At 36.1% G+C, this 24,837-nt stretch overlaps 1 protein-coding gene across 2 annotated transcripts in view; it reads right to left on the reverse strand.

Annotated features, from left to right (window-relative positions):
* Nucleotides 1–24,837, reverse strand: part of PRIM2 (DNA primase subunit 2) — a 311,113-nt gene that overhangs the window by 106,381 nt on the left and 179,895 nt on the right. For both annotated transcript variants that reach the window (XM_077903522.1, XM_077903523.1), the window contains exon 9: nt 1,979–2,051. In XM_077903522.1, the coding sequence (XP_077759648.1) occupies nt 1,979–2,051 (73 nt within the window). The remainder of the gene's footprint in view (nt 1–1,978; nt 2,052–24,837) is intronic.

Genomic DNA, 24,837 nt, shown 5'->3' on the forward strand with positions numbered 1-24,837 from the left:
ATCCATAGCACAGTGGCTAGTACATAATTGATGGGCTCAATATATATTCAGCAAATGAATTAATGATTATATTTCTATGTCTTCCTATAGTATCCACTGAAGCTCATTGTTGCTTGTGAATGGGAAAACATCTTGATAGAATTAGGAACAGAATTAACTTCTAACCATCCACATAATACAAACACAAATCATACGGCAGGGAGGAAGGGTTAAAGATAATAACTTTGAGGAAAGTAAAGGATGAGGCATCCTTAACAACAAATTTCAATTCAACTGTACAAAATGGGCAATCCTATTATTATTTCTAGACATATTAACTCCAAGTACTAGATTGCTATTTTTCCTAACAGGAAGACAACTATTCATTCTGGTCTCTAAAAACTCTTGGTCTCTTCCTACCTACTCACCTTATTCTTGTTTCTAAGCATTAAAATGTCAGTGTATTTTTAATTTATTGTAAATAATTTGGTAACCATCTAAATAAAGATTATTTATGACTGGTGTATTTTCCCTTTTTGGGATAGAGCAGAAATTCTACAATGCATTAAAGAGAAACTCTATAAATTATAGTAAAGTATGCTACTCTTTCATTCTACTACAGAACCACAAAATGAAGTTGAAATCAACTGTTCATTAATCTAGTGGCAACACAAGCAAAAAAAGCCTATACTTAGTGTTATAAAATGAACTGTAATCTCCCAAAATTCGTATGTTGAGGTCCTAACCTCTAAGAACTCAGAATGTGACTGTATTTGGAGATGGGATCTTTAAAGAGGTAATTAAGGTTAAATGAAGTCATGAGGGTAGGGGCCTAGTCCAATGTCCTAAGAAGAGGAAGAGACACCCAGGGATGCATGAGCATACTGGAAAGATCACATGGGAACACAGGGAGAAGGTGGTCATCTAAAAGCCAAGGAAAAAGGCCTCAGAAGAAATCAATTTGCCAACAGCTTCATATCAGAGTTCTAACCTCCAGAACTGCAAGAAAATAAATTTGTTTTCCAAGGCATCAGTCTGTAGTATTTTGTTACAGCAGCCCTAGCAAACTGATGCACTTAATATTTTCCAACTCTTCTTTTCCCAATGTGTAAGGTTGGTTGGTAGGTAGGTAGGTAGGTAGGTGGGCATTCATTCATTCACTCACTAATTTATTCAATTTATTTTAAAGTTTATATATTTAAGTAATCTCTATATGCAGTGTAGGGCTCAAACTCACAACCCAGACATCAAGAGTTATGTGCTCTAACAACTGAGCCAGCCAGGTATGCCCCCCTCAATGTCTACGGTATTTAAATATAAACAGACAAACTATTTTTTTTTAAAGATTTTATTTATTTATTCATGAAAGATACAGAGAGAGAGAGAGAGAGAGGCAGAGACACAGGCAGAGGGAGAAGCAGGCTCCATGCAGGAAGCCCTATGCAGGACTTGATCCCCAGTCTCCAGGATCACACCCTGGGTCGAAGGCGGCGCTAAACCACTGAGCCACCCGGGCTGCCCCAGACAAACAGTATTTAGTGATCACCAATTAAAAGAATTCCCCTTTGAAATAACTGATTAAATTCTGTTTATCAGTGGCACCTGGAAGGCTCAGTTGGTTAAGCATCCGACTCTTAGTTTCAGCTCAGGTCATGATCTCAGGGCCATGAGGTCAAGCCCCACATCAGCCCCATGCTGGGCTTGGAGCCTGCTTCAGATTTTCTCTCTTCCTCTCCCTCTCCCTCTCCCCTGCTTCCCTGTCTTAAAAAAAAAAAAAAAAAAAAAAAATCTGTTTATCAGAATACAAACAATTTTCTTATTTAGTTTTCCTATGATTAAAAACAATCACATGTATAGCACATGGGATCTCCTTTAAAAATGACTGGCAAACAATGAAATGATAATCTCTCCTATCTTCTCACCCCAAAATAATCTCCAAAGAAAATCTGTGCTTCTTCACTGACAAAGGTCTAGTTTATTAAAAGGATGTGAAGCTTACCGAATCGATCTGATCTAAAGAAATCTTCCCAGCATTTTTCTGTATGCTGTAATCTTGACCAGTGTATGAATGACTAAAATAAAAAGAAAATATTAAAATAAGATTTGTACAATATATTTTAATCACGTCAAAGGAAATTTTATTCTGAAACAGATTAAAATCACATTTTACATATATACCTTAGCAGAAACATAGCCAAGTGTTTTATATGTATTTAATAGAATATATTTTAAAAACTTACCCAAAAATAATACAAAAATATAGTGATTGTCTGGATCTCCTGATTCCTAGCGTAACATGTCATTTCCATTTCTTAGAAGCGTAATGCAAACAGTAGTTAAAGTTCAAATCTCTACGAGTGATCCCTTATTAACAGCACGGCAGCACAGTTAAGAATAAACTGGAGCTTGGGATGCCTGGGTGGCTCAGTGGTTGAGCATTTGCCATTGGCTCAGGTAAGGATCCCAGGGTCCTGGGATTGAGTTCGACATCAGGCTCTCCGCAGAGAGCCTGCTTTTCCCTCTGCCTGTGTCTCTGCCTCTGTGTGTCTCTCATGAATAAATAAATAATTGAAATCTTAAAAAAAAAAAAAAGAATAAACTGGAGCTTAAATAAGAAACCATCACTTACTAGCATAAGTCCTTCAGCAAGCTCTGTAGACTATATCCCAAGTTTCTTATCTGTCAAATAAAGGCAATAATGCCTGCTTTGCAGTGTTGATAGGAAGTCTGAACTGAAATAATTTCCTTTATTTTTTAAGATTATTTATTTGAGAGAGAAAAAATACACACATGGGGGAGGAGCAGAAGGTAAGAGAGAATCTCAAGACTCTGCGCTGAGCGCAGAGCCCAACACAGGGCTCAATCTCATGAACCTAATACAACCTGGGCCAAAATCAAGAGTTGGACGCTTAACCAACCACTCAGGTGCCCCAGAACTAAAATAATTTTTGTTCAAGGACCTGACATATGGTAATTACTGTTTATTAAAACAAGTAACATCTGAATAGCACTTTACATGTGCAAAGTATCCCTCTAATTACATCCTCACAACAACCAGAGAGTTTTTATTTACATTTGAAAAATGAGGAAATTGGGCAGCCTAGGTGGCTCAGCAGTTTAGTGCTGCCTTCAGCCTGGGGCATGATCCTGGAGACCCTGGACTGAGTCCCATGTCGGGCTCCCTGCATGGAGCCTGCTTCTCCCTCTGCCTGTGTCTCTGTCTCTCTCTCTCTCTGTCTCATGAATAAATAAAATCTTTTAAAAAAATGTTTTAAAAAATGAAAAATGAGGAAATGGGGGCTCGGAGGAGTTAGAACCTGGTTCAGATAGCAACTCAGTAGTGTAGCAGGAACTTGACTTTTAATTCTCCATTCCTGGTTTCTGCACTATACCATGCCATCCTCTTCCCTGCAATGCATTTTTCTATTGTATCATTTACAAATTAGGAAATATAGCATGGTATATACTATCTAAAGCCATCTACCTTTGTAAACTGTCAGCTCCTTGACACAATGCTCAACTCCATCAACACTGATTCAGATGCAGGCATTCAAGTATGACATAATGAACAACAGCTGCTAGATTACATAGACAACCACAATCAAAGCAAGATTTATGCAGATCCACAACTAAAAGGAAATCCTGGAGTAAGCGATTACAATCATGAAAAATTCCAGACTCTGCTTAATAGCTGCTCAGTATGGATTCTTGCTGCTAAACAATACACACACTCAAATGCTCTGTAGAAAGGCTACAGTTCTTATAATCAATCTGCTGATTTAACAATGGGTATGAATTATGAAGCAAACCTAGGGGATATCTTGGGATGCTGCAGCCTCTCTCTGGCTAGGAGACTGTTCAAAATGTAGACTTCCCCTCCTACTCTGGGACTCTGCCTCCCTCCATGGGCTAAGAATGGCCTGAGAATTACTGAGAGTAGAATGAGCAGAATGTCAAGGAGCAGTACAGAATGATCCTATGGCCTAAAACACATCATCTTACCTTTGGTAATATTTCTCCCTTCAGTAACATATTTCTTTTCTTTTTAAGATTTTATTTATTTATTCATGAGAGACATACAGAGAGAGGCAGAGACACAGGCAGGGGGAGAAGAAGGATCCCTGTAGGGAGCCTGATGCGGACCCGATCCCTGGACCCTGGGATCATGACATGAGGCAAACGCAGATACTCAACCGCTGAACAACCCAGGAGTCCCCAGTAACATATTTCTGACAATTAATGCATTGCTGGATTCTATCCATTCTGTTTATGATAGTAGTAGCATGCCATATAAAATTCATGCTAAATTAAGCCAAAAGTTGTCATTTAAGTATTTTACATTTTAATATAGACAGTTGTTTCAGTAGAATCTCGAGAATAAAGACATATTTTACTTTCCAACATATCTTACAGTAGAGCAAAGAGGCAGCATGAGGCAATGAAAATAGCGTAGGCTAGAATCTCAAGATCTCTTCTTCAGATCAGCTTTTAAATCATTAGTCTGGCAAACTGAGGCAAGGCATTTAACCATCTTGATTTGCACTATCCTCATTTGTAAACTGAATTAATGATGCCAGCCCTGCAAACTAACAGAAATGCTGGAGAAATGAAATGATATATTCAAAGTGCTAAATAAAATCAGTAAATCATATTCCAGGACACAGAACAACTGCAGTATTGACCAGTAGGTACAAAAAAGACAGGATGGGAAAGAAGGCAGCATGATCCTGTAGAGGAGCCATCACTCTGTTGCGAGGTACTAGGCTACTTTGTTGACCCAGCTTCTCGGTCTACAAATTGATTATAATCATCTACAGGGACTGTTCAGATCAAAAAGATTAACAAATACAAATGTCCTCTGTAAATGGTAACATGATGTACAAATATGAGTATAGTTACTGAATAAAGAGAGCCAAATGATATACTATACACAAGAAAGTTTTTCTCAGCCCAGATTATTGCAATATACTAAGTACAAAGAGAGGACATTTAAGAGGACACACACACTTGCCTGAATGGTACTATAAAATGCTTTGATGGTCTATGCAAAAGAGCTAAATTCCAAGGGGGAAAAATTAAAAGGAGAATGGTAGCAATGATTAATGGAGAGACCTATTATAGGATATAAATAACTACAGACAGAATATAAGGAAAACTATATATAGACATCACACTTATAAAAATATTAATAGACAGAAAGATGGCCACCAGCCAACCCAGTAAGGGCAAGCATGAAACCCATGGTAGGAAAACTGATGCAAATGAAGGCATTAAGGATCAGAATTAGGACTGAGATTTCTCCTTTACTCATTCATGACCAAAAGGGTCAACTTATGTCTTGATTAGGGAGTTCGTACATCACAGCTATTTAAAACGTGTTTGAACGAGGAATGGATAGATGAAACAGAGGTGGCAGGAATTTTCAGATACAAAAAAGGCAAATCACAAGAAGCATTTTTTCCAACACTGTGTAAGCATAAAGAATTATGAAAAGACTTTAGGCAAGAATTTACATTAATGTTTACACTTGAGAAAGAAAGCAGTGTGAAGAAATACTACAAAGAGCCAGGACCGGACAACACCAAATCAGTTGGAAGAATATTGCAGCATTACAGGGTGAGGAGCTGAAGTAAAGCAGTGGCAACTGACAAAGACAGGAAGGCAATGAATGCAGAAGAAAAAACAAAACAGAACAAAGAACACCACCATAAAGAATAAAAATCCTTAAGAACAATTCACATTAGCTCATGAAACTGAGTCTTTTTGGGTTTTACTTGGAATTGCCAAGGAATGTTGCTAAATGAGATTCCTAGGAGGTATCCAGGAAAGGTGAGGCACCTTTATAACACACATTCAACACTCATATCAGCTTTGTATCATCCCAATTCCAAATGAATACAGGGACTACACTAATAAACAAAAATATACATGTTGAACTGTCAAAATATATTCTTATTTTCATGATTTAAAAAATAAACTTTATGAACATTTTTTAATCACTGTATTGGAGTGATTAGTAACATAGAAATAGTAATTTTTAACAACAAATACAATTTCCAATTAGTTCAAGATACACATATACAGCAGAAAATTTTCTATTTTTATTTTTATTTATTTATATATATTTATTTTATTTTTATTTGCTATAGTATCAAATGAAAGACACGAAGGGTGAAATGTTACAGTTTTCTCAAGTTACCAAAAAGCCAGGAAAGTAGTGAAAACAATAAAGATGCGATTCAATGAGTATTCAATTACATTAGAACACTATAGGGTACTTCTGCTAAAATGTAACAATTACTACACTGTACCTGCAAAATAAACAACTTTATTACCCTTAGTAGAACCACATGAATGGACAAAATCCAAGGATTAAATTTAATTTTTATCATTAGACTGTCAGACTTTTTCCACATCCCTGTCATTATCCTCATCTAATTCTAATTATCAAAAACCCAAAATAATCAATAAAAGCCCAAACCTTTTAAGAGTCTCTTTAGCCACTCGATCAATCACTCATTAAATATCTCTGTGACCAAGGAAAAAATCAAAAAGGAGTAAAGAATCCAGAAACAATCCAGAAAGAACAATGTGAGGAGAGCCACAACAACACTCAAAACAAATGTTCCTCAAGCCTGCAGAAAACAGGTCTCTTGTAAAAGGATGGGAAGAGAAATAAGCAATGGGCAGCAATAAAGCTAATTAAGCAATGAAATGGCAGTGATAGAGTTACATGCTTTCAAAACAGACTTGAGCAACCAGTAGGTAAGGCTGAGATGAGAGGAAGACAGACAATCATGAGAATGAGACTGTGGAGTACGTGGAAGAGCAGAAGATAATAGAAAATAATTTGAGTTCAGAGGCTTAGAAGTAGGATGTCAAGGGATGCCTGGTAGGTTCAGTGGTTGAGCATCTGCCTTTGGCTCAGGGTATAATCCCAGGATGTTGGAATTGATTCCTGCATTGGGCCCCCCATAGGGAGCTTGCTTCTCCCTCTGCCTAGGTCTCTGCCTCTCTCTGTGTCTCTCATGAATAAATAAACAAAATCTTAAAAAAAAAAAAGAAAAAAGAAATAGGACGCCATGACCACAGAAAAGGCAAAGGCCTGGATAGGTGTTTTAGTATTTTTATCATTTGCATGCAGTTTAACATTTTATATGCATTAAAACATCCTTAAATTTTGACCAAGTTCATAGAAGTATGTGATGTGAATGTATTAGGCTGTTGGAGGGGTTTAAAAGCAAGCATGTGATAAGGAGGTGGCATTTTGGACTAATAAAATCTATTTTTCTCAGAATGTGAAGGGTGAGCACATATCAGATGGGCAAGCAGAAAGAGATAAGGAAAGCCAAGGAAATTTCTAAGCCACAGTTTACAGATAAAGAAGTTGGGCCACATAGTAGAAAAGGCAAGCAGAGACAAAGGAGGAAAAAAAATGAAATTGGGTAGCTAGGTCCTATAATATAAGTCTCTAAACAAAAACCATTAAAATTAAAAGCAAACTTTAAATCTTATTTCTGTTTTTAATAACATAGCACCAGTCACCGTTTTAATGAAAATTCAAGGTTTTGTCAAGTTTAAGCATTTAAAAACCTAAACATATGCAAATTAGTATTGTCTAAGACAATTTTACAATTGTGTATAACAAACCCTTTGCTTACACAAAAGTACTTCAGTGACTATCATTTTTTTGTTTTGTTTGAGGTGATGGTGCTGTTATCTAATCTATTATAAGAAAACTAATGGGGATCCCTGGGTGGCGCAGCGGTTTGGCGCCTGCCTTTGGCCCAGGGCGCGATCCTGGAGACCGGGGATCGAATCCCACGTCGGGCTCCCGGTGCGCGGAGCCTGCTTCTCCCTCTGCCTGTGTCTCTGAGCCTCTCTCTCTCTCTCTGTGACTATCATGAATAAATAAATAAAATCTTTAAAAAAAAAAAGAAAACTAATGGTATATATAAAATATATAGAAGCATCTTCTTACTGTATCATTTGCTCAATAAACTTACATGTAGCTTTTTTAAAAATTTTATTTCAGAGAGAGTGTGAGTGGAGGGAGAACAGAGGGAAAGGGACAAGCCAACTCCACTCCACACTGAGCGTGCATCTAATGTGGGGCTCAATCCCTTGACCCTGAAAGATCATGACCTGAGCTGAAATCAAGTCAGATGCTTAACTTAACCAACTGAGCCACCCAGGCATTCCACATGCAATTTAATTAAAACTCAGTCACATCTGAGGAACTTTTTCCTCCCATATTATCTTGCTCATTAAACAGTAAGAGGTAAGCACTAAGTTAGTTTTCCAATATAGCTAAAAATTACAGTAAATCGAAAATTATAAAGCTAACAGTTTCAAATAAATTAAAACCCAAAAGGTTGAAAAGTAAGCCTTTCAAAATATCTATATTTTTTTGTAATCAAATTCAAGATGATCCTATTTTAAATCAAATTAAATCAATCCAATGGTGGGGGATGTGGTGGAGAGATAAATGAGACAAGAATATATAATTAATCGGGATCCCTGGGTGGTGCAGCGGTTTGGCGCCTGCCTTTGGCCCAGGGCGCGATCCTGGAGACCCGGGATCGAATCCCATGTCAGGCTCCCGGTGCATGGAGCCTGCTTCTGTCTCTGCCTGTGTCTCTGCCTCTGTCTCTCTCTCTGTGTGTGACTATCATAAATAAATTAAAAAAAAAAAAAAAAAAGAATATATAATTAATCACATCAACACAGAGCTGGAGTTTTCCGAAAACACTACCACACATCTGATTTACAGAATAAAAATACAGTGGATATACATAAAGATAAATCTGAAACAGATACAGCTGCACACATCTGATCCATGAATCATAAGTGAAAGGCAGAAACAACAAAAATTTAAGTCCTGTTCAATGCACCACAAATATCAATATGAGCACTTAGGTACTCAATGGGGAATTGTTTTTGAGTGCTGAAACTGAGAGCTGGAAACAGAAAAGAAATTACATGAGAGTGGATTTGTGAGTCTCACTGCAAGATTAGCTGGTTAAGAAAAAAAAAAAAAGCTTCTCATGCTGTGGTGTTGATCGTTAGCAGAAGATGGATCATCACACCTTGGCTCCAAGAGTGGTATTCACAAGCTCCACTACTGTGACATAAATGCCACAGGACATAACTGACAAAAATGAGAGGTCAAAAGTCAGCTTTTCATGGGTGATCACTTCTCCAATCATTTTCTCCTTTTCTGACCAGGAATGAAAACTTGAGGGAGTAAACAAGGAGTCCCAGAATAGTTTCAACACTTTAGGAATTAGCTGCAGCTACTCTGCGTTTGCATGCATTTCCCAGGTCCACTTACCCAAGGCAAACATGCAGGCAGAACAGAATAATTACAGAGTAAGCCGAGTAATGACTACCACAGGTTTCAGAAGCCACTAGTCATGGGTTTGCATACACTCACCATCTGTGTGACTTGGTAAACACCTTTTATTCTGTTTCCTCACTGGTAAACAGAGATCATAAAAGGGATCACGAAAGTACCGTTTTAAAAGGGCTGTTATGAGGATCCCATGAGGTATCTTTAAAACAGTTTATCACAACATTTTTTACTCAAATTGTTATCATTATCATCATGATTATTCAGGCCTAAATTTATGACATTTAAACATTTTGGTTATTGGTTTTCTCTATTCTTAACCTTCACCAATTTCTTCTCTTGAATATGAGAAAAAATACATTTCTTCCCTACCTTCTTTATACTAACATATAAAATATTTAATCTTGAAGTAAGAGAATTTAGATGTTCTTGAATAACCTCATGATCTGGAAAGTTTTGTCTACACGTACATCCTTAGAAAGTTTTCAAAGTATAAAAATTCAACCTTGAATATGAGATTTCAATGGAATCCAATCTTGTAGAGCTACACTGTCCAATATAGTAGCCATTTGCCAACTATGATCATTAAGCACCTGAAATGTAGCTTGGTCTGATTTAAGAGGTTCAATAAATGTAAAATATGCATGGGTTTCAAAGACTTAGTATGAAAAAGATAATGTAAAACATTTCATTAAACATTTTTCATATTAATTACATGTTGACATGGTATTTTGGGTATAAGTTAAATAAGATTATTGATATTAATTTCACTTAGGTATTCTAAAATTATAGGGCACTTAAGTGGCTCAGCCAGTTAAGCATCCAACTCTTGATTTCAGCTCAGGTCATGATCTCAGGGTCATGAGATCAAGCTCTGAGTCAGGCTCTGCACTGGGCATGGGACCTGCTTAAGATTCTCTCCCTCTCTCTGCCCCCCCCCAAATAAATAAATAAATAAATAAATAAATAAATAAATAAATAAATAAATAAATATTTATACATATACATAAAATTACATATGAAGATTACATTTGGTTCAGGTGACTCTCATGCAATGCTACACAATGAGCAGGAGGACTTAACAACATGCGGCAATCAAATGACTCTCTTGAGTACTAGGCATACCTGTAATAGTAGCCAACTGACTTATCCTGACTTCAAGATGGTCTCTGCTAGTCATAAGCAGAATATAAACTGCAATTGGGTCCACTAAAGGAAGTGCCTCAAGTCTATTGCAAATATGTTTGTTTTCACATTTCACTTAGGAATCAGGTTTTTAAACTTGAGCCACATTTTTGTCACCTATAGTGTTAGGAAAGCAATCTTGAATTCTCATTATTTTGGAGGTAAACTGAAATGTTTCTTCACGGGGTTGGGGGGGTACTGTGACACATTTATATTTGGGAGTTTTGGGGGCTGCCTGCCCACTTCAACATCTAATTATAACTGTCCATTCTTCTCCCATTCGTAAGAAGCCATGCATGATAGGTTGGATATGAATATGGATGACAGCAAAACTCGGCCAGACTGGAGAGAATTCATCTGCCATCCTCAGGGAATGCCTCTCTGCCCTCCTTCCTCCACAACAGATAGATTCAGAGGGTCATAAAACAATAGCATGTAAAACCTATTTACTTCTTTCTGTCTGGCAGCCTATAGTTTATCATATCTTAAAAACTGGTATAAAATAAAAAAGCAGTGAAGAATGCATCACAAGTAATCAAAACTGATCTCTGTATCAAAGAAACATTTATTTGAACTATTAAAAAGTAAGCTAATACATCTTTCAAAATAAACTGTAATCTCCTGCATCATTCTATAAAAGCATACCAAGCCAATACAAACTTTTCACATAAAGCCAGGTGTGATCATGGCACAAATGGAAAAACAATTTCAGGAAAGAGGAAACAAAGGTTTTGTATATCACCCACATATATCCACTTTTGCAATCACAATTTTACCCACTTTAGACGTTGAAAAAAAATAGTCTGCCCACATAAGCTACCTACTCAGACATTTAGAAAGCTTAGTCCCTGCAGTTTGGATTTGTTGGGTGGGTAAGATATCAAGGAAGATGAAGTTACAATATATCATTTCCTGCTGTGAAGGACATCACAGGAAAATTCACTCAACAGCTGTCACCACTGAAATTGAAATGAGTTTCTTTTTATAAGCTAAATCCCTAGTAAATGGTATCCAACTTGTGTTAGCCCTGGTGATTTTCCCTGCAGTTATTCCAAATGAGAACACAATCAATAAAACTCTGTTATAAACTGAACGTAAATTATTTTTCCTTAAGCATGAAGTTTACTCAACTTTGCATTTAAAAAACTCCCCCAAAAAACTACCACCAGCCAATACATAGTGTAAATGATCTATATTTCTCGACAACTGAGAGAATCTGTATGATTCCAAGAGATTCACATATCCAATAAAAATCAAGATCATGTAGGTTCCTATATTGGGAAGGAACTATAATAACTTCTACTGTAATTTAGGTTGGTTTCGCACTTTCATATTTTCCTATTTATTCCAATTTCTAAGCTACAATAATCCAATGAACTACAAGACTGCACCTCATTTCTTTATCAAAAATACTTCTAAGGGTGCCTGGGTAGCTCAGTCAGTAAAGCGTCTGCCTTTAGCTCACATCATGATCCCAGGGTCCTGGGATCGAGTCCCACATTGAGCTACCAGCAGAGAGTCTGTTTCCCCTCTACCTATCCCCACTGCTTGTGATCTCTCCATCTCAAGCTCTCTCTCTCTCAAATAAATAAAATCTTAAAAAAAAAAAAAAACCTCTACCTTACAAAAGTCAAGTCATTGAACTACATACCCTTAAAATGAGTGCATTTCATTGTATATAAATTATATCTCAATAAAGTTGATTTAAAAAGTAAAATACATACATCCTTAGAAGATACAAACTATAGCCTTACATAGGTATTTTCAATACGCACATTTTTTAAAGGGAGGGCGGGAGAAGGGAGAGGAGGGAGAGAGAGAATGTCAAGGAGACTCTGCACTGAGCATGTTGCCCAGCATGGGGCTTGGTCTCACAACACTGGGATCATGACCTGAGCCAAAATCAAAAGTCAAATGCTTAACCAACTGAGGCACCCAGTCGCCCCTCAATATACAAATTTAAAGCCCCCAACAAATATCTCTATTTTCACAAGTAAAAATTTTATATTCCTTTATGTTTTTAGTGTATATTCTGGTAGTCTAATGACCCTCCTAAAGAGAAGATGTTCTGATTTGGTGTTGATCTAGAATAGTCAAATGACAATTTAAAAAAAAAGGTCACCTGAGACAGTAATAATGAAAAATTGAAGGATGGGAGGACCATGGAATAAAGTTCTAACATCCAGCAGAATGAATATATTAAAAATTGATAGATATCTCTCATTCCCTCACAAATAATTTACAGAGTATAGAATGCTTCTGAGATTGGCTATCAAGTTTGCCACACAAGTTTGTGGCATTCTAGGATTACCCCTCACATCTGTTCCCTAAGAACAGTAGGGTCACAAGGTTTTGGAGGTTTTGGGGAGAAAGTGGGAGAAAGATGAGATGAAGGGGACAGCTAATGAAGACAAACTAAAAGTCACAGTCCAGAAGTCACATACTTTCCCTGTATGCTTCTTTGGTCTTCAATAGCCATTTATACTGGTTCATAATGTTTAAATGTTTCATTTCATAGATAAAAATAGCAAGGTATATAATACTTTTGGTTTTACTTTGTTTCACTTTTTAAATACACACTTTCAATATCTGCATTTATTGGGGAGAAAGAAAGGGGTTTCCCTTCTGAGGTCGCACCGAGGAATAGAAAGTACTTCCAGTTGTCCATGATCAGTTCCTGGTTTCATGAAAGAATCCCAAATCCCCAAAGGACAAAACCAGCACTCAATTTCTACAAAGGTAGAGTGAATATTTATCAGAATTCTTCCTTGGAAATGAGAGAAAAGCCACCAGCTTTTTGTCCCAACTACCATCTCTTTCACTCTCAACATTTAGTAGTGTTAAAAACAAGACAACAGGTCCAAAATGGAGTCACTTACACTCACAACATGAAACTAAGACTTAATTACAGTTTCAGCTTTCCCAGAAATGGAATCTTAAAACAGTCAGGAATCACCTAATCAGTACTAGTTATTAAGTTATCTGCCTGACAGACCCCTGCCATGCCCTAAAGGAAAGTGACCTTGCAATAATCAAGCCTCATTTTATCTAGTATAATTTCCTCATTCCTACTCCCTTTTGCCTATAGAGGTCTTTCATTCTGTATAGCTCCTTGTAGCTCATTTCTATTAACCTGGATGCTGCCTGATTCATGAATTACTGAACAAAGCCAATAAGGTCTTTAAAATTTATTTAGTTGAAGTTTTTTTTTTAACCGTAGCTTTAAAAACTAAGCAAGAGGGGACCCCTGGGTGGTGCAGCGGTTTAGCGCCTGCCTTTGGCCCAGGGCGCAATCCTGGGGACCCGGGATCGAATCCCACGTTGGGCTCCCAGTGCATGGAGCCTGCTTCTCCCTCTGCCTATGTCTCTGCCTCTCTCTCTCTCTCTCTCTCTGTGTGACTATCATAAATTAAAAAAAAAAAAAAAAAAAGACAACTAAGCAAGAGGTAAATTTTTATTTTTTATTTTTTTAAATTTTATTTATTTATTCATGAGACAGAGAGAGAGAGAGAGAGAGAGAGAGAGAGGCAGAGACATAGGCAGAAGGAGAAGCAGGCTCCATGCAGGGAGCCGGATGCAGGACTCGATCCAGGATCTCCAGGATCAGGCTCTGGGCTGAAGGCAGATGCTCAACCGCTGAGCCACCCAGGTGCCCCAGCAAGAGGTAAAATTTTAAAACCTGAAAGTGTTTTCTCCCATTTATTCACTCATTCAAGTGTTTACTGCGGTCTTATTTGGCCAGCCTTGCTGTAAGTGATGGAAAGATAGCGGTAAACAAGGTAGACAAATTTTTTGCTCTCATGGAGCTTCTGCTGCAGACAAACATTTAAAAAAATGAAAGAATAAAAATGGTCATTTCAGCTAGTGATGTTTCTGTGAAGAAAAAAAAGACTAAGGTAATATCATAAAGCACTGGGGGAGGGGCTTTAAATCAGGTAATTAGGAACAAATCTCTGTAAGATCTCAGAAGAGACTCAGGCTCATTTGATGGATGCCCTTAGAAGCCTCCTTGAGATCGTATGTATGTAGTAGGTCACAGACCAAGGTAGCTCAATTAAAAATGAGCTTTTAATTCACTTTGCATTATCTTCTACAGAACTTCTTTCTAAATAGTAGTTATAAACAACTGAGAGGGCATTAAACCTTTAGTGAGTCTTAGCAGTCTGTCTCTCCTCAGCCCAGTTCACTGAATTTTGTTTTGTGAATAAAACTGGATGGACTAGCACAGGTACAGAACACTTCCATCATTACAGAAAGTACAGCACTAAACAAATCATTTTTAGCTGCAAATATATTAGTTACTACCACAATGCTTTCTTGGGCTTTTTAAGAAAGTTATTTCACATAGCATCATCACCATTTTGTACTTTGTTAGCACTTTATGCCTAACACACTGTAAAATAATTTTCTTTATTACTTAACTGGAGGACAATCAGTGTTTTAAAGAAATTCACTAAGTGAACAATAGGAAACTTAATAAATGAAGATAATAAAACTACTTGAAAAGCATAAGCAATCATAAATTTTGCTTTCCAGGAAGACTACCAGCATCCATAATCCAGAAATCCCTATGAAACTATGGAGTCAGGCAGCTAACAGAAACCTAAAACTTCTAGTTATAGATAAGGTACAAGAATACTCTGAAAAAAAAACCTCTGCAAGGCTTCATTATTTCCATGATACTATGTACTCTCACAAAATCTCTATCTCTACTATGCTAACAATCATTATGATTTATTGTAATTACTTTAGTTAAAATTCTTTAACTGTTTTCTGATCGTTAAGCCCTATAAGAGAAGTTAAGTAGGTATCCTTAGAACCTAGCACCAAGTCTTGCCCCGAGTAGAAGTTCTCTAAAAATGTTAAATAAATAATAATAAAACAAACTCCTAGAAGGCTAAAAGGTTTATGACCATGTATTTACTAAATAGCTCTCATACCAAAGTACTTCCACAAGGCACAGCCACTATGCACAATCTCATTACAAAGGGTACATATTTGCCATAGCTACAGAGCCAGTCAAACAGACAGGAAAGATCTTCCTATTTTTTTCCCACATCATTAAAAAGAAAATCAGTAACTAATTTAGGTTTCTGTAAATATAATTTTATTTTTATTTTTCTGTAAATCATTTGTTAATCCTTTTTTCCACTTTAAAACATGTTAAGCCAGCAAAGTGAATTAACCTATCTAAAAAACCCCAGAGAAATTTAATATTCTATATAAGTTAAGAGTGGTGCTTTACTTGTAAAACTGATGAAAAGTAATGCAAAAGCTGTTTGCAACCCCCCAAAAGAAATGCCCTCACTGTGATAGACAGATCAATGCCCTTCCAAAGACATTTGCACTCTAATCCCTGGAACCTATGAATATGTTAGGTTACAAGGCAATAGAGACTATGCTGAAGCAGTTAAGGTTAAAGACCTTAAGATGGGGAGACTATCCTGTATATCTATATAGGCCAATCTAATCATGCGAGGTTTGGCTCTTCTCAGGATGGAAGCAGAAAGATGCAGCAGAAGTTGGAGAGGTTTGAAGCTTAAGGAGGACATATGTGATGTGTGGTTGATGGCTCTGTGACAGGACCCTCATCCAAGTACCAGAAAGAGACCTCCAGCAGCTCCTGGAAAGCCTAAGAAATGTGGGCAGTCTGTAGGGGCAAAGACAGGACCTTGACAGCCAACAAGGAAACAAGGACCTCAGTCCCACCCACTCTAAGGAACTCAATTCATCCAACACTATGAATAAGCTTGGAAGCAAATTCTTCCCTAGAATCTCCACTAAGGAACCATAGCCCTGCTAACCTCTTGATTTTTATCTCGATGAGACCCATGTCAGATTTCTAACCTATAGAATGATATAATGAGTGTTGTTTTAATCTACTACATTTGTGGTAACCTGATACGGCTACAATAGAAGGTTCTAATCTAGATGCATTAATAAGGTTCAAAATTCAGCTTCCTGAATTCTATCTTTTTCAAGTAGTAGTTCCACTTGTTAAGAACTCTGTCATTTTCTCGCCTGGGCAACATGACACTCTTAGAATAATGAATTCTCTTGTATCTTCAAAACTATGCCCCATCTAGTTAGCTGCTGCTCTTGGTTCTTATCTCTGTCTGCTCGGAAACACCTATGTTAAAATTCCTTCATAATGAAGTCAACATGGCATTTCCTCTACCGGTTGACTTCATCTGGCTGTACAGAAGCTACTAACACTCTTTAATTTTTCTTTACAGGTTTATTCAACCAAAAATGAAACACACATGCACCCATAAACCCCCAATAAAATGGGAATGGTTAAGTAAAAACAGACATATCTTCAATTGGGCCTTCTGCAGCCACTTAAAATTAGACCATGGAAATAAATTTTATACCTAGTTATGACATATTAAGAGAAAAAGATTTTTTTTAAAGTTTAACCACTTTATATATAATTACATAAAATTATAGAGCTTACAACAAAAGCCTAGCAGTGGTTTTATGAGTAAGGCGGAGTTCTTTTCTTCTATTTTGCCGAATTTTATTGCGCCTATAAATTGCATCAGAAACACTTAAATGGCATTAAATTTGTAACATAACCCGCATCCAGATACCACCCCTCGCAAATAAGATTTCCCACCTCTATTTATGCTACTGGATAAAGCTGCAGTGATTATTATTCCAGTACACCTTTGGGTGGAGATGTGTGTAGGTATATGTGTGTGTATAAAATGGTCTTCTTTGTTTGTCAGAATATAAACGTTTTAACGGACCACATCTATTAGTTTCCTTTGTATACAATCAGAGTATCCTTTAGAATGCCCTTCACACAACAAGAAGCTGATTTTAACAAATGCTTTTTGTACATTTCTAAGAGGCACATTTCTCAGAAGACATGAACATTCCCCATGCAGAACACATTTCTAAGGAGGTGTGAACATTCTCTACAGAGGTGGAAAAGAATAATTCAAAGACAATAAATAATGGAGAAGAATATATTCTTTCTAATTTATTAGTATTTTACAAGGCACCTAGAACACTTTCACAATAATCACTGAGCTATATAAAAGTGTGTGTCATCCCACGTAAAAAAGGAAAGAAATAGTTCAAAGTAGTGCCAAAGGCTGGAATAGGTGATGGGACAGAGCTAACAAACAACTAGAATACATGGACACATGAATGAGGCTTTCATTTCAGCCCTCAATTGGTGGAAGGCCCTATGCACTAAACCTTTTTCTAGCACATGAATGCCCACACAATTTTCTGATTTCAAAATGAGAACTAATCCAGAAAGAAACACAGAAAACTGCACCACTATGGATATTGGGAAAAAATCTCTCACAGAGATTGCATTTCTGATATAAAATCTGTGACAGCAAGAACCTGATAGAAGTAAATAAAAATGGGTACATATTAACCAAATGTAACTGCATTAGGAAACAAATTTACCAAAGGGGTCTGTAATAATCCCAAAGGAAGATGCTTTCATCATTTTAAATGATTTTAAAATAAACGTTAATATAAACATCTGTTTACAAATTCAGATTGCATTACCAGTTACTCCATGTGATACAGTCCAAGTATTTACTATAGGCAGTATTTTGCTTTGCTAGCTTATTTTATCTTTCTTTGATTTCTAATTTATTGTTGGGTTGAAATATGCTAACAAAATTAGGAGAAACATAACAAATACAAGTTTTTTTAATTAGTTATTATTTAATTGAGGGTACAACATTAAATAAGAGCAACTATTAAAGTATCCATTATATTCTGGCCCCATTCATTTCATATCTTGGGAGTAGGGGGATGAAGGAAGAAGACATAATACACTGCAGGGAAAGGTGCTATTTTTTAAGGAAAAAAAATTTCAATCACACAAAGTTATAACACATGAAATGTAAGTTTTCCTCTTTCTTTCTAGTTTAACCTGCTCATATTTATTTGTAAGTGACATAATAAAAATAATCTTTAACATAAGCCCTTGATAGTATAATAACATTTTGTAAATACTATCCCATGGGTACTATAATTAGGGTAGCAAAGATATTTATTTACAATAAACTTCTACATTGATAGGAATATAGCCCAAGACCTTTAAATATCTCCAAATTAAAAATTAGTACACTATACAATTTACTCTAGAACATCCAGTGATGGATGAGGCTAACAGTAGAGTCACAGTGTATCATCTAATAACCTATTGGATGATACATCTCATATTAGATGTATTGAGGAAAGTAGAAATGATGATTTACACAAATTCTCTCCGACATTTTGAAATTTAACTTTTTTTTTTGTAAGTCTAAGCAAGCTTAGTTCTTCCAAGTGAGGAGTTCTTGCTATCACTTTTGAAAAAATAGCAGTCTTATTAAACATAATCTATTCATTTCTTTTGAAGGAAGGGAATTATAGACCCTGAAAAAGAAAAAACCTGAAAAATCAGGTGAACCTGATCAGCTGAACCTGAACGTGAACCTCTTGAGGCTCCATCACCAAACTTTAAAATAGGGATAATGAGGGGCACATATGTGGCTGGCTCAGTTGGTGGAGCATATGTCTCTTATCTCAGGGCTGTGAGTTCAAACCCCATACTGTGTATAAAGATCACTTAAAAATAAATTAAAATAAGAATAGGGATAATAATAATAAAGGACCATCTATCATGGGATGGTCTCATGGGATGAGATGGTCTGAACTATAAAAAGCCAAGTTAGAAAGTACTTTGTAAACTCTAGCCAGTATGATTTCTTGGTCCCATTTGTTCCTACCTCTTCTAAAAACTTGCCCCTTCAATTATTTCCTCTTAGTTCCACTGACCTCATTCTCCCCTTAACCAGTATGTTCACCTTTCCAATCATAAGGAAAAAATACAAGATTTTCTTCAACTAGGAAACTCATAGATACTATCCTCTTTCTTTCCTTGCTCTGCCAAGAGTAGCCTACCCTCCCCTGTATTTCCACAGCTTAATTTCTCATTCCTTAATTTCTTATCAGTACCATTATAATGTGTGGCTAAGCCACCAGTGGCTCCCACTTGCCTAATCCAACTGATATTATGTAGTTCTAATCTGACTTTTCTGTAGCATTTGGTTGTGTTTACTATTTCTGTTTGAAATCTTTCCCTTAGCATCTCTGATCCCGCTATCCTTTGTTGTGTTTCTGTTTCATTCAAGATTCCTCCCCACTTTTTACTGGTTTCTCTTTTAGTCCATCCATCTCCTACCTTCATCATTGCCATCAAAAATCACTTGAACACTGATGTTCTATGTATGAGTTTTATTCAGGGCCATGTCCCTCTGTCACTTTATACTCTCTCCCTGGGTGATATCAGCCATTGTCCTGATTTTAACCACCACCTAAAGACTGATGATTAGCAAATGTTTCTCTCTGCTCTAAACCTTACTCTTAAACTGTGGTCTGTATTCTGCTACTTACTAAACATTCCGTTGATATGTTCCACAGGCACCTCAAGTTTAAAATATCTGAAACTACTGAACATATAATGTCAGCAACCATATTCATTCCTTAATCCCCTAGTTTTCCTTTATATTCCTTCTTCATTAGTGACAACATCATCCCCCAAGTGAGAATAAAGTTCAGTCCAATGGCAGTACCCCCTGGGAGCCACTACTGTGCTAGGGAGTATGGAATCCAAAACAACTAGTCATGACCCCATTGTTTAAAATCATTCCATGAGAAACACAGTTTATATAGTAAAATAATGTATTTTATGATTAATTCTATTAGAAAGGTTTACAAATTTTGCACCATGTTTAAGTGCCTATCTCTCAAAGTCAAAACTAGAAATCCCTTGAGAACAGAAACTGGGCCTTATTTTTTTTTTTATTCCAAGCACATAATCGGCACTCAGTTACTGATGAATGGATGGACACTACAAATGAATAAAAATAAGCTTGTATTTCTATAAGATATTGAAGCAAAGTGTTTCTCTGTGCTTAATTTAACTTTTACCTAGAGAACCAGGTTCAACTAAGAAAATCTGAATATAGCACTTCTACATCTTCAGAATAATATATATTGTTAAGTAATATCCTAGCTTACTTATTAGTAGGATGGCAAAGTGTTACACTAATTCTCTTTGAGTGTCTAAGTCCTATAAAAATGATTTGAGAATTTCTCTGTATTGCTACTTTAATTTTTACAGGTATTTGTATCATCTCCCAAATTAGTTTTATTGATGAATTCAATTAAAATGCCATTCATCATTCCTCCTTGATCATTAGGGGCACTAAACAAAATCAGACCTAATAATTATCTCAGTCTCAAACACCTAATGTCTATCTCCTCTAGGTAACATCTAAACTATATGGGTCATGAAAATCAATGATGACTACTTTTTCATAACAAGATTATCATTGGAATCTTTCAAATCACATAGTATTCTTTTCTATTTTGAACTAAGCAAAAGGAAGGTAAAAAGAAAAACATTACATTTAAACACCCCCAAAAAACAATTCAATATGCTTGAAACGCATATCACAAGGTTACTCTGTACAACAGAAAGTGTCAAACTATGTACATCAGCTGCCACCCTCCATACAGATGTCTCTGACATGGTAATAAAATGAGAAGCCATTTCATTTAATAATAATAAAAAAGCAACATGAGTTGGTGCATATTACATGTAGCATCTAGCCCTGGTTGCCTAGCAACCAGTCCTGAGTGAACTCCACAGAGAATGAAAGCCCTAAGCGAATGTACAGTTTGTGCAAGTTTCAAGGACTTGAAGAGATGTGTCAGTAGTTAATCTAAATTCTAGCTGACAATTACCATACTGAGGTGGAAGAAGGAGAACCCATCATTTTGCACAGAATCAAGCATTAACTAGAGGTGAAATTCAGCCATTTAAGGTTATATCTTCTGAACCAGGTTCTACACAAAGAAATTATGGCAGTATGACAATATGACTTATATAATACAAAAACACCATGCAGAAAATAACAACAAAATATCACTGTTGTAACACACATTCATTCATTCATTCAACAAAACACATAATGAATACCTATCATGTGTCAGATACTATCCCAGCACTGGAAATACAAATATGAAAGTCATTTTACAAGCTCATAAAGAGCCTATTATAATGGAGTCATCAGAAAGTGAATAAATGATGACCACATTATTTGTTCTGTAATATACAAGTAGACATGGGGGTATTATGGAAACATAGATAAAAACATCAGATTCAGACTCAGGGGAAGTGTGCCTGCTGCAAACTTAAATGGTCAGGGAAAACTCATCAGATTAGGTAACATGAGCTAAGTCTTTTTTTTTTTTTTTATAAACTTATTTTTTATTGGTGTTCAATTTGTGGCTAAGTCTTAAAGGACAAATGAAAGTTAGGTGAGTAACAAAAATGAGGGAGGGGAGAACATTCCAGGCAGAAGAAAAAAATATTTTCAAGGGCATAGTGGTAAACAACAGCAAGTTGTAGTAGAGGAACTTCAAGGCATTTGGTTGCACTAGAAGTTAGGGGACCAGTACTAAAAGAGGCGTTCAAAGAGTCAGGGCAACTCTTTCCAGAAGGACCTCATATGCCCGGCTAAGAAGTTCAGACTTCATCTGGAATGAAATTGGGATACAGAGAAAGATTTTAAGCCACAGAATAAAATAATCACTCTGGCAATAATATGAAACATTTTAGAGAGTGCAAAGAACATAATAAGGAGAATATATAAGAAATTACAACAGAAAGAGAGATATTCAGAAGATTCAGACTGACAGGACACCGGCACTGGAGAAGTAACTCAAACATAACTCAGTGCTCTAGGAAACTTAAAACCATATATATAGTATTTATGTTACTCAATTCAATGAAATGTTAGTTTGGACCATCCTTAACAACAAAACAATTATTCAGAATTAAAAAGTGTTTGTCTGGGAAGGAAAAGCTCCTATAGAGAAGGATAAGAGAGGCAGAAAAGAGAACAGAGGGGAGGAAGAAGGAAAAATAAAGAATATTAAAAGATAATAGAATTAATATCCATTTGAATTTCTGAATGAAAATATCCTAAGTTTTAAAAGAATAAAAAGACGGTAGCTACACTTGTGAGCACAGCATACTTATATACTAGTCAAATCACTATATTGTCCAAAGAAATTAATGTAACACTGTGTGTCAACTATACGTCTATAAAAAAAGGGCAGATTACATGGCAAGTAAGGCCAATTTTCTATAATTACCTTTTTATCCATTCTCACACTTCAAGCACATGCCCAAGGTTTATTTACAACCTATTCTCTGAGTCACCCATTCTCAATAACATCTGTCCTAGGGTCAAATTAGTTAAAATATGAAGTGGGGCTCAGATCAAAACTGCTCTAATCTATTGGATCTGACTCCTTAAAATTTTAAAGCCAAATCTACTTTACATGCTATAATTCAAAAACACAATTAGCAAATGCTCAGATCATTCAAAACCCATTTCAAATTGTTGCTCATTCTTTAGCTCAGAAATTCACTGTTTGGTTTTGACATTTCTCACCAACTTTTAGGATGACAATTTTTTTTTTTAAGATTTTATTTTTTAATTCATGAGAGACAGAGAGAGGCAGAGACATAGACAGAGGGAGAAGCAGGCTCTCCACTGGGAGCCCGATGCAGGACTCAATCCCAGTACTCTGGGACCACGCCCTGAGCCGAAGGCAGATGCTCAACCATTGAGCCACCCAGGCGTCCCTAGGAGGACAATTTATTGACTCTTACCCTCGTCCTTGGCAGAAAGCAACTGTAATTAAATAATTATAGAAATACATTTTTAAAAAAACAACCACTAGACTTCTTGAAACACACTTTTTTTTTTGAAACACACTTTTCAAAATGTTGTATAATTAATGGGTACTAAATCAATTTTCTAATCCTGACAAATAAGTGACTGAGATTCCAAACACATAAAAGCTGAGGAAGAAATCTTGTAAAGCCATACTTTGTGGTTCTTGACACAATGGCAGGATCCTAGTCTCCTTCCATTTTCAATGAATTTTGTCTAACTGAGCTCTGTGCAAAGGTAAATCCCAAAAACGGTAACATACACATTTACATATAACACAAATATGTTAAATATGACAAGAGTTTAAAATTCACCAATATGTACTACTTGCATTTACTGAAATATTTCATTTTTTTTCTTTTACTTCTTAAGCTTTACTTTTGATTTGAATATATCGCCTTTTGACCTTTAGAAGAAGCAGAAAGGACATAGGAGTAAAACCTTGAAAGAGAAGTAGGCTCTGAAGAGACCCACAGAGATCAGGATGGAAGACATCAGGATGATTCAGGGTTGCTGACTGGATTCAGGAAAGAAGGGAGGCAGGGAGGGCTAAAGAAGTAAAGAAGTCACATGCAAACAAGTGGTTTAGAACAGATGTGGGCTAAATCACTAATCAATAGATTATTGACATTAAATTCAAGAATAAAACTTTCTCAAAATAGGTTAATCAAAGAGAACTAGCATACCAGTGCAAGCAACAGGAAATTGGCCCTCAAACTTACTTTATAATTCATGACATATTGGTCTGTTTCTACCCACTGGAAGGAAAACATGTGCTGTCAATATGAGAATTCAACACAATCTAAAATAGCACAGTGACATACAACCATTTAATAAAAACTTTCTCCCTCTATATTTAGGTCTCTTGGCCATACTAAAAAAATAAAATAAAAAGAAACAACAGAGGAAAACACTACTGGTGTTTGCCTACAAAAAACTGAAAATGTAGGTAACACTGGATAATGCAACATAATAAAAAGCTTTCAGAAAAAAATGTAATAACAAATACAACTCAGAATTACTATCCTTTACATCTAAAGGATGTAATACCAAGGGTAATCAAGAGATGCTATCAATAAATGAACAAATATGCAAATAGTGAATCCTACTCCAAAATGAAAAGATAATGTTTTTAAATCATTCTTAATAATCATCAATGAAATGTACTTGTTCGCAATGCTACCTCCATGATTAACTATTAAATTAGCAACGGTTTTAGCTTTCCTAAATCTTGTTCAGGGTACAGTAACAATCTTGTGGGCAACCTTGTACAATCTAAAAATAAAAGTAAAATAAGGCTTTTTAAAAAGAAATGAGTATACTTAAATCTTTAAAATGGCTCATATGCTCTGGCAAAGTAACTGCAATTCTGAAAACCTATGCTAAGAAAGTGACCAAAAATACAGATACAGATTAACATTTGGCATTTTTTTTATACAAGTGAAAAGAACTGGAAATGATATAAATGCCCCTAGAAGGAGATGAATACACTATAGTACAGCCATATGAGAAAATACCACACAGTCACTAAAAATAATGTTTTTGAAA

This window comes from Canis aureus, chromosome 7 (genome assembly GCF_053574225.1).
Source record: "Canis aureus isolate CA01 chromosome 7, VMU_Caureus_v.1.0, whole genome shotgun sequence".
Taxonomy (NCBI): domain Eukaryota; kingdom Metazoa; phylum Chordata; class Mammalia; order Carnivora; family Canidae; genus Canis; species Canis aureus.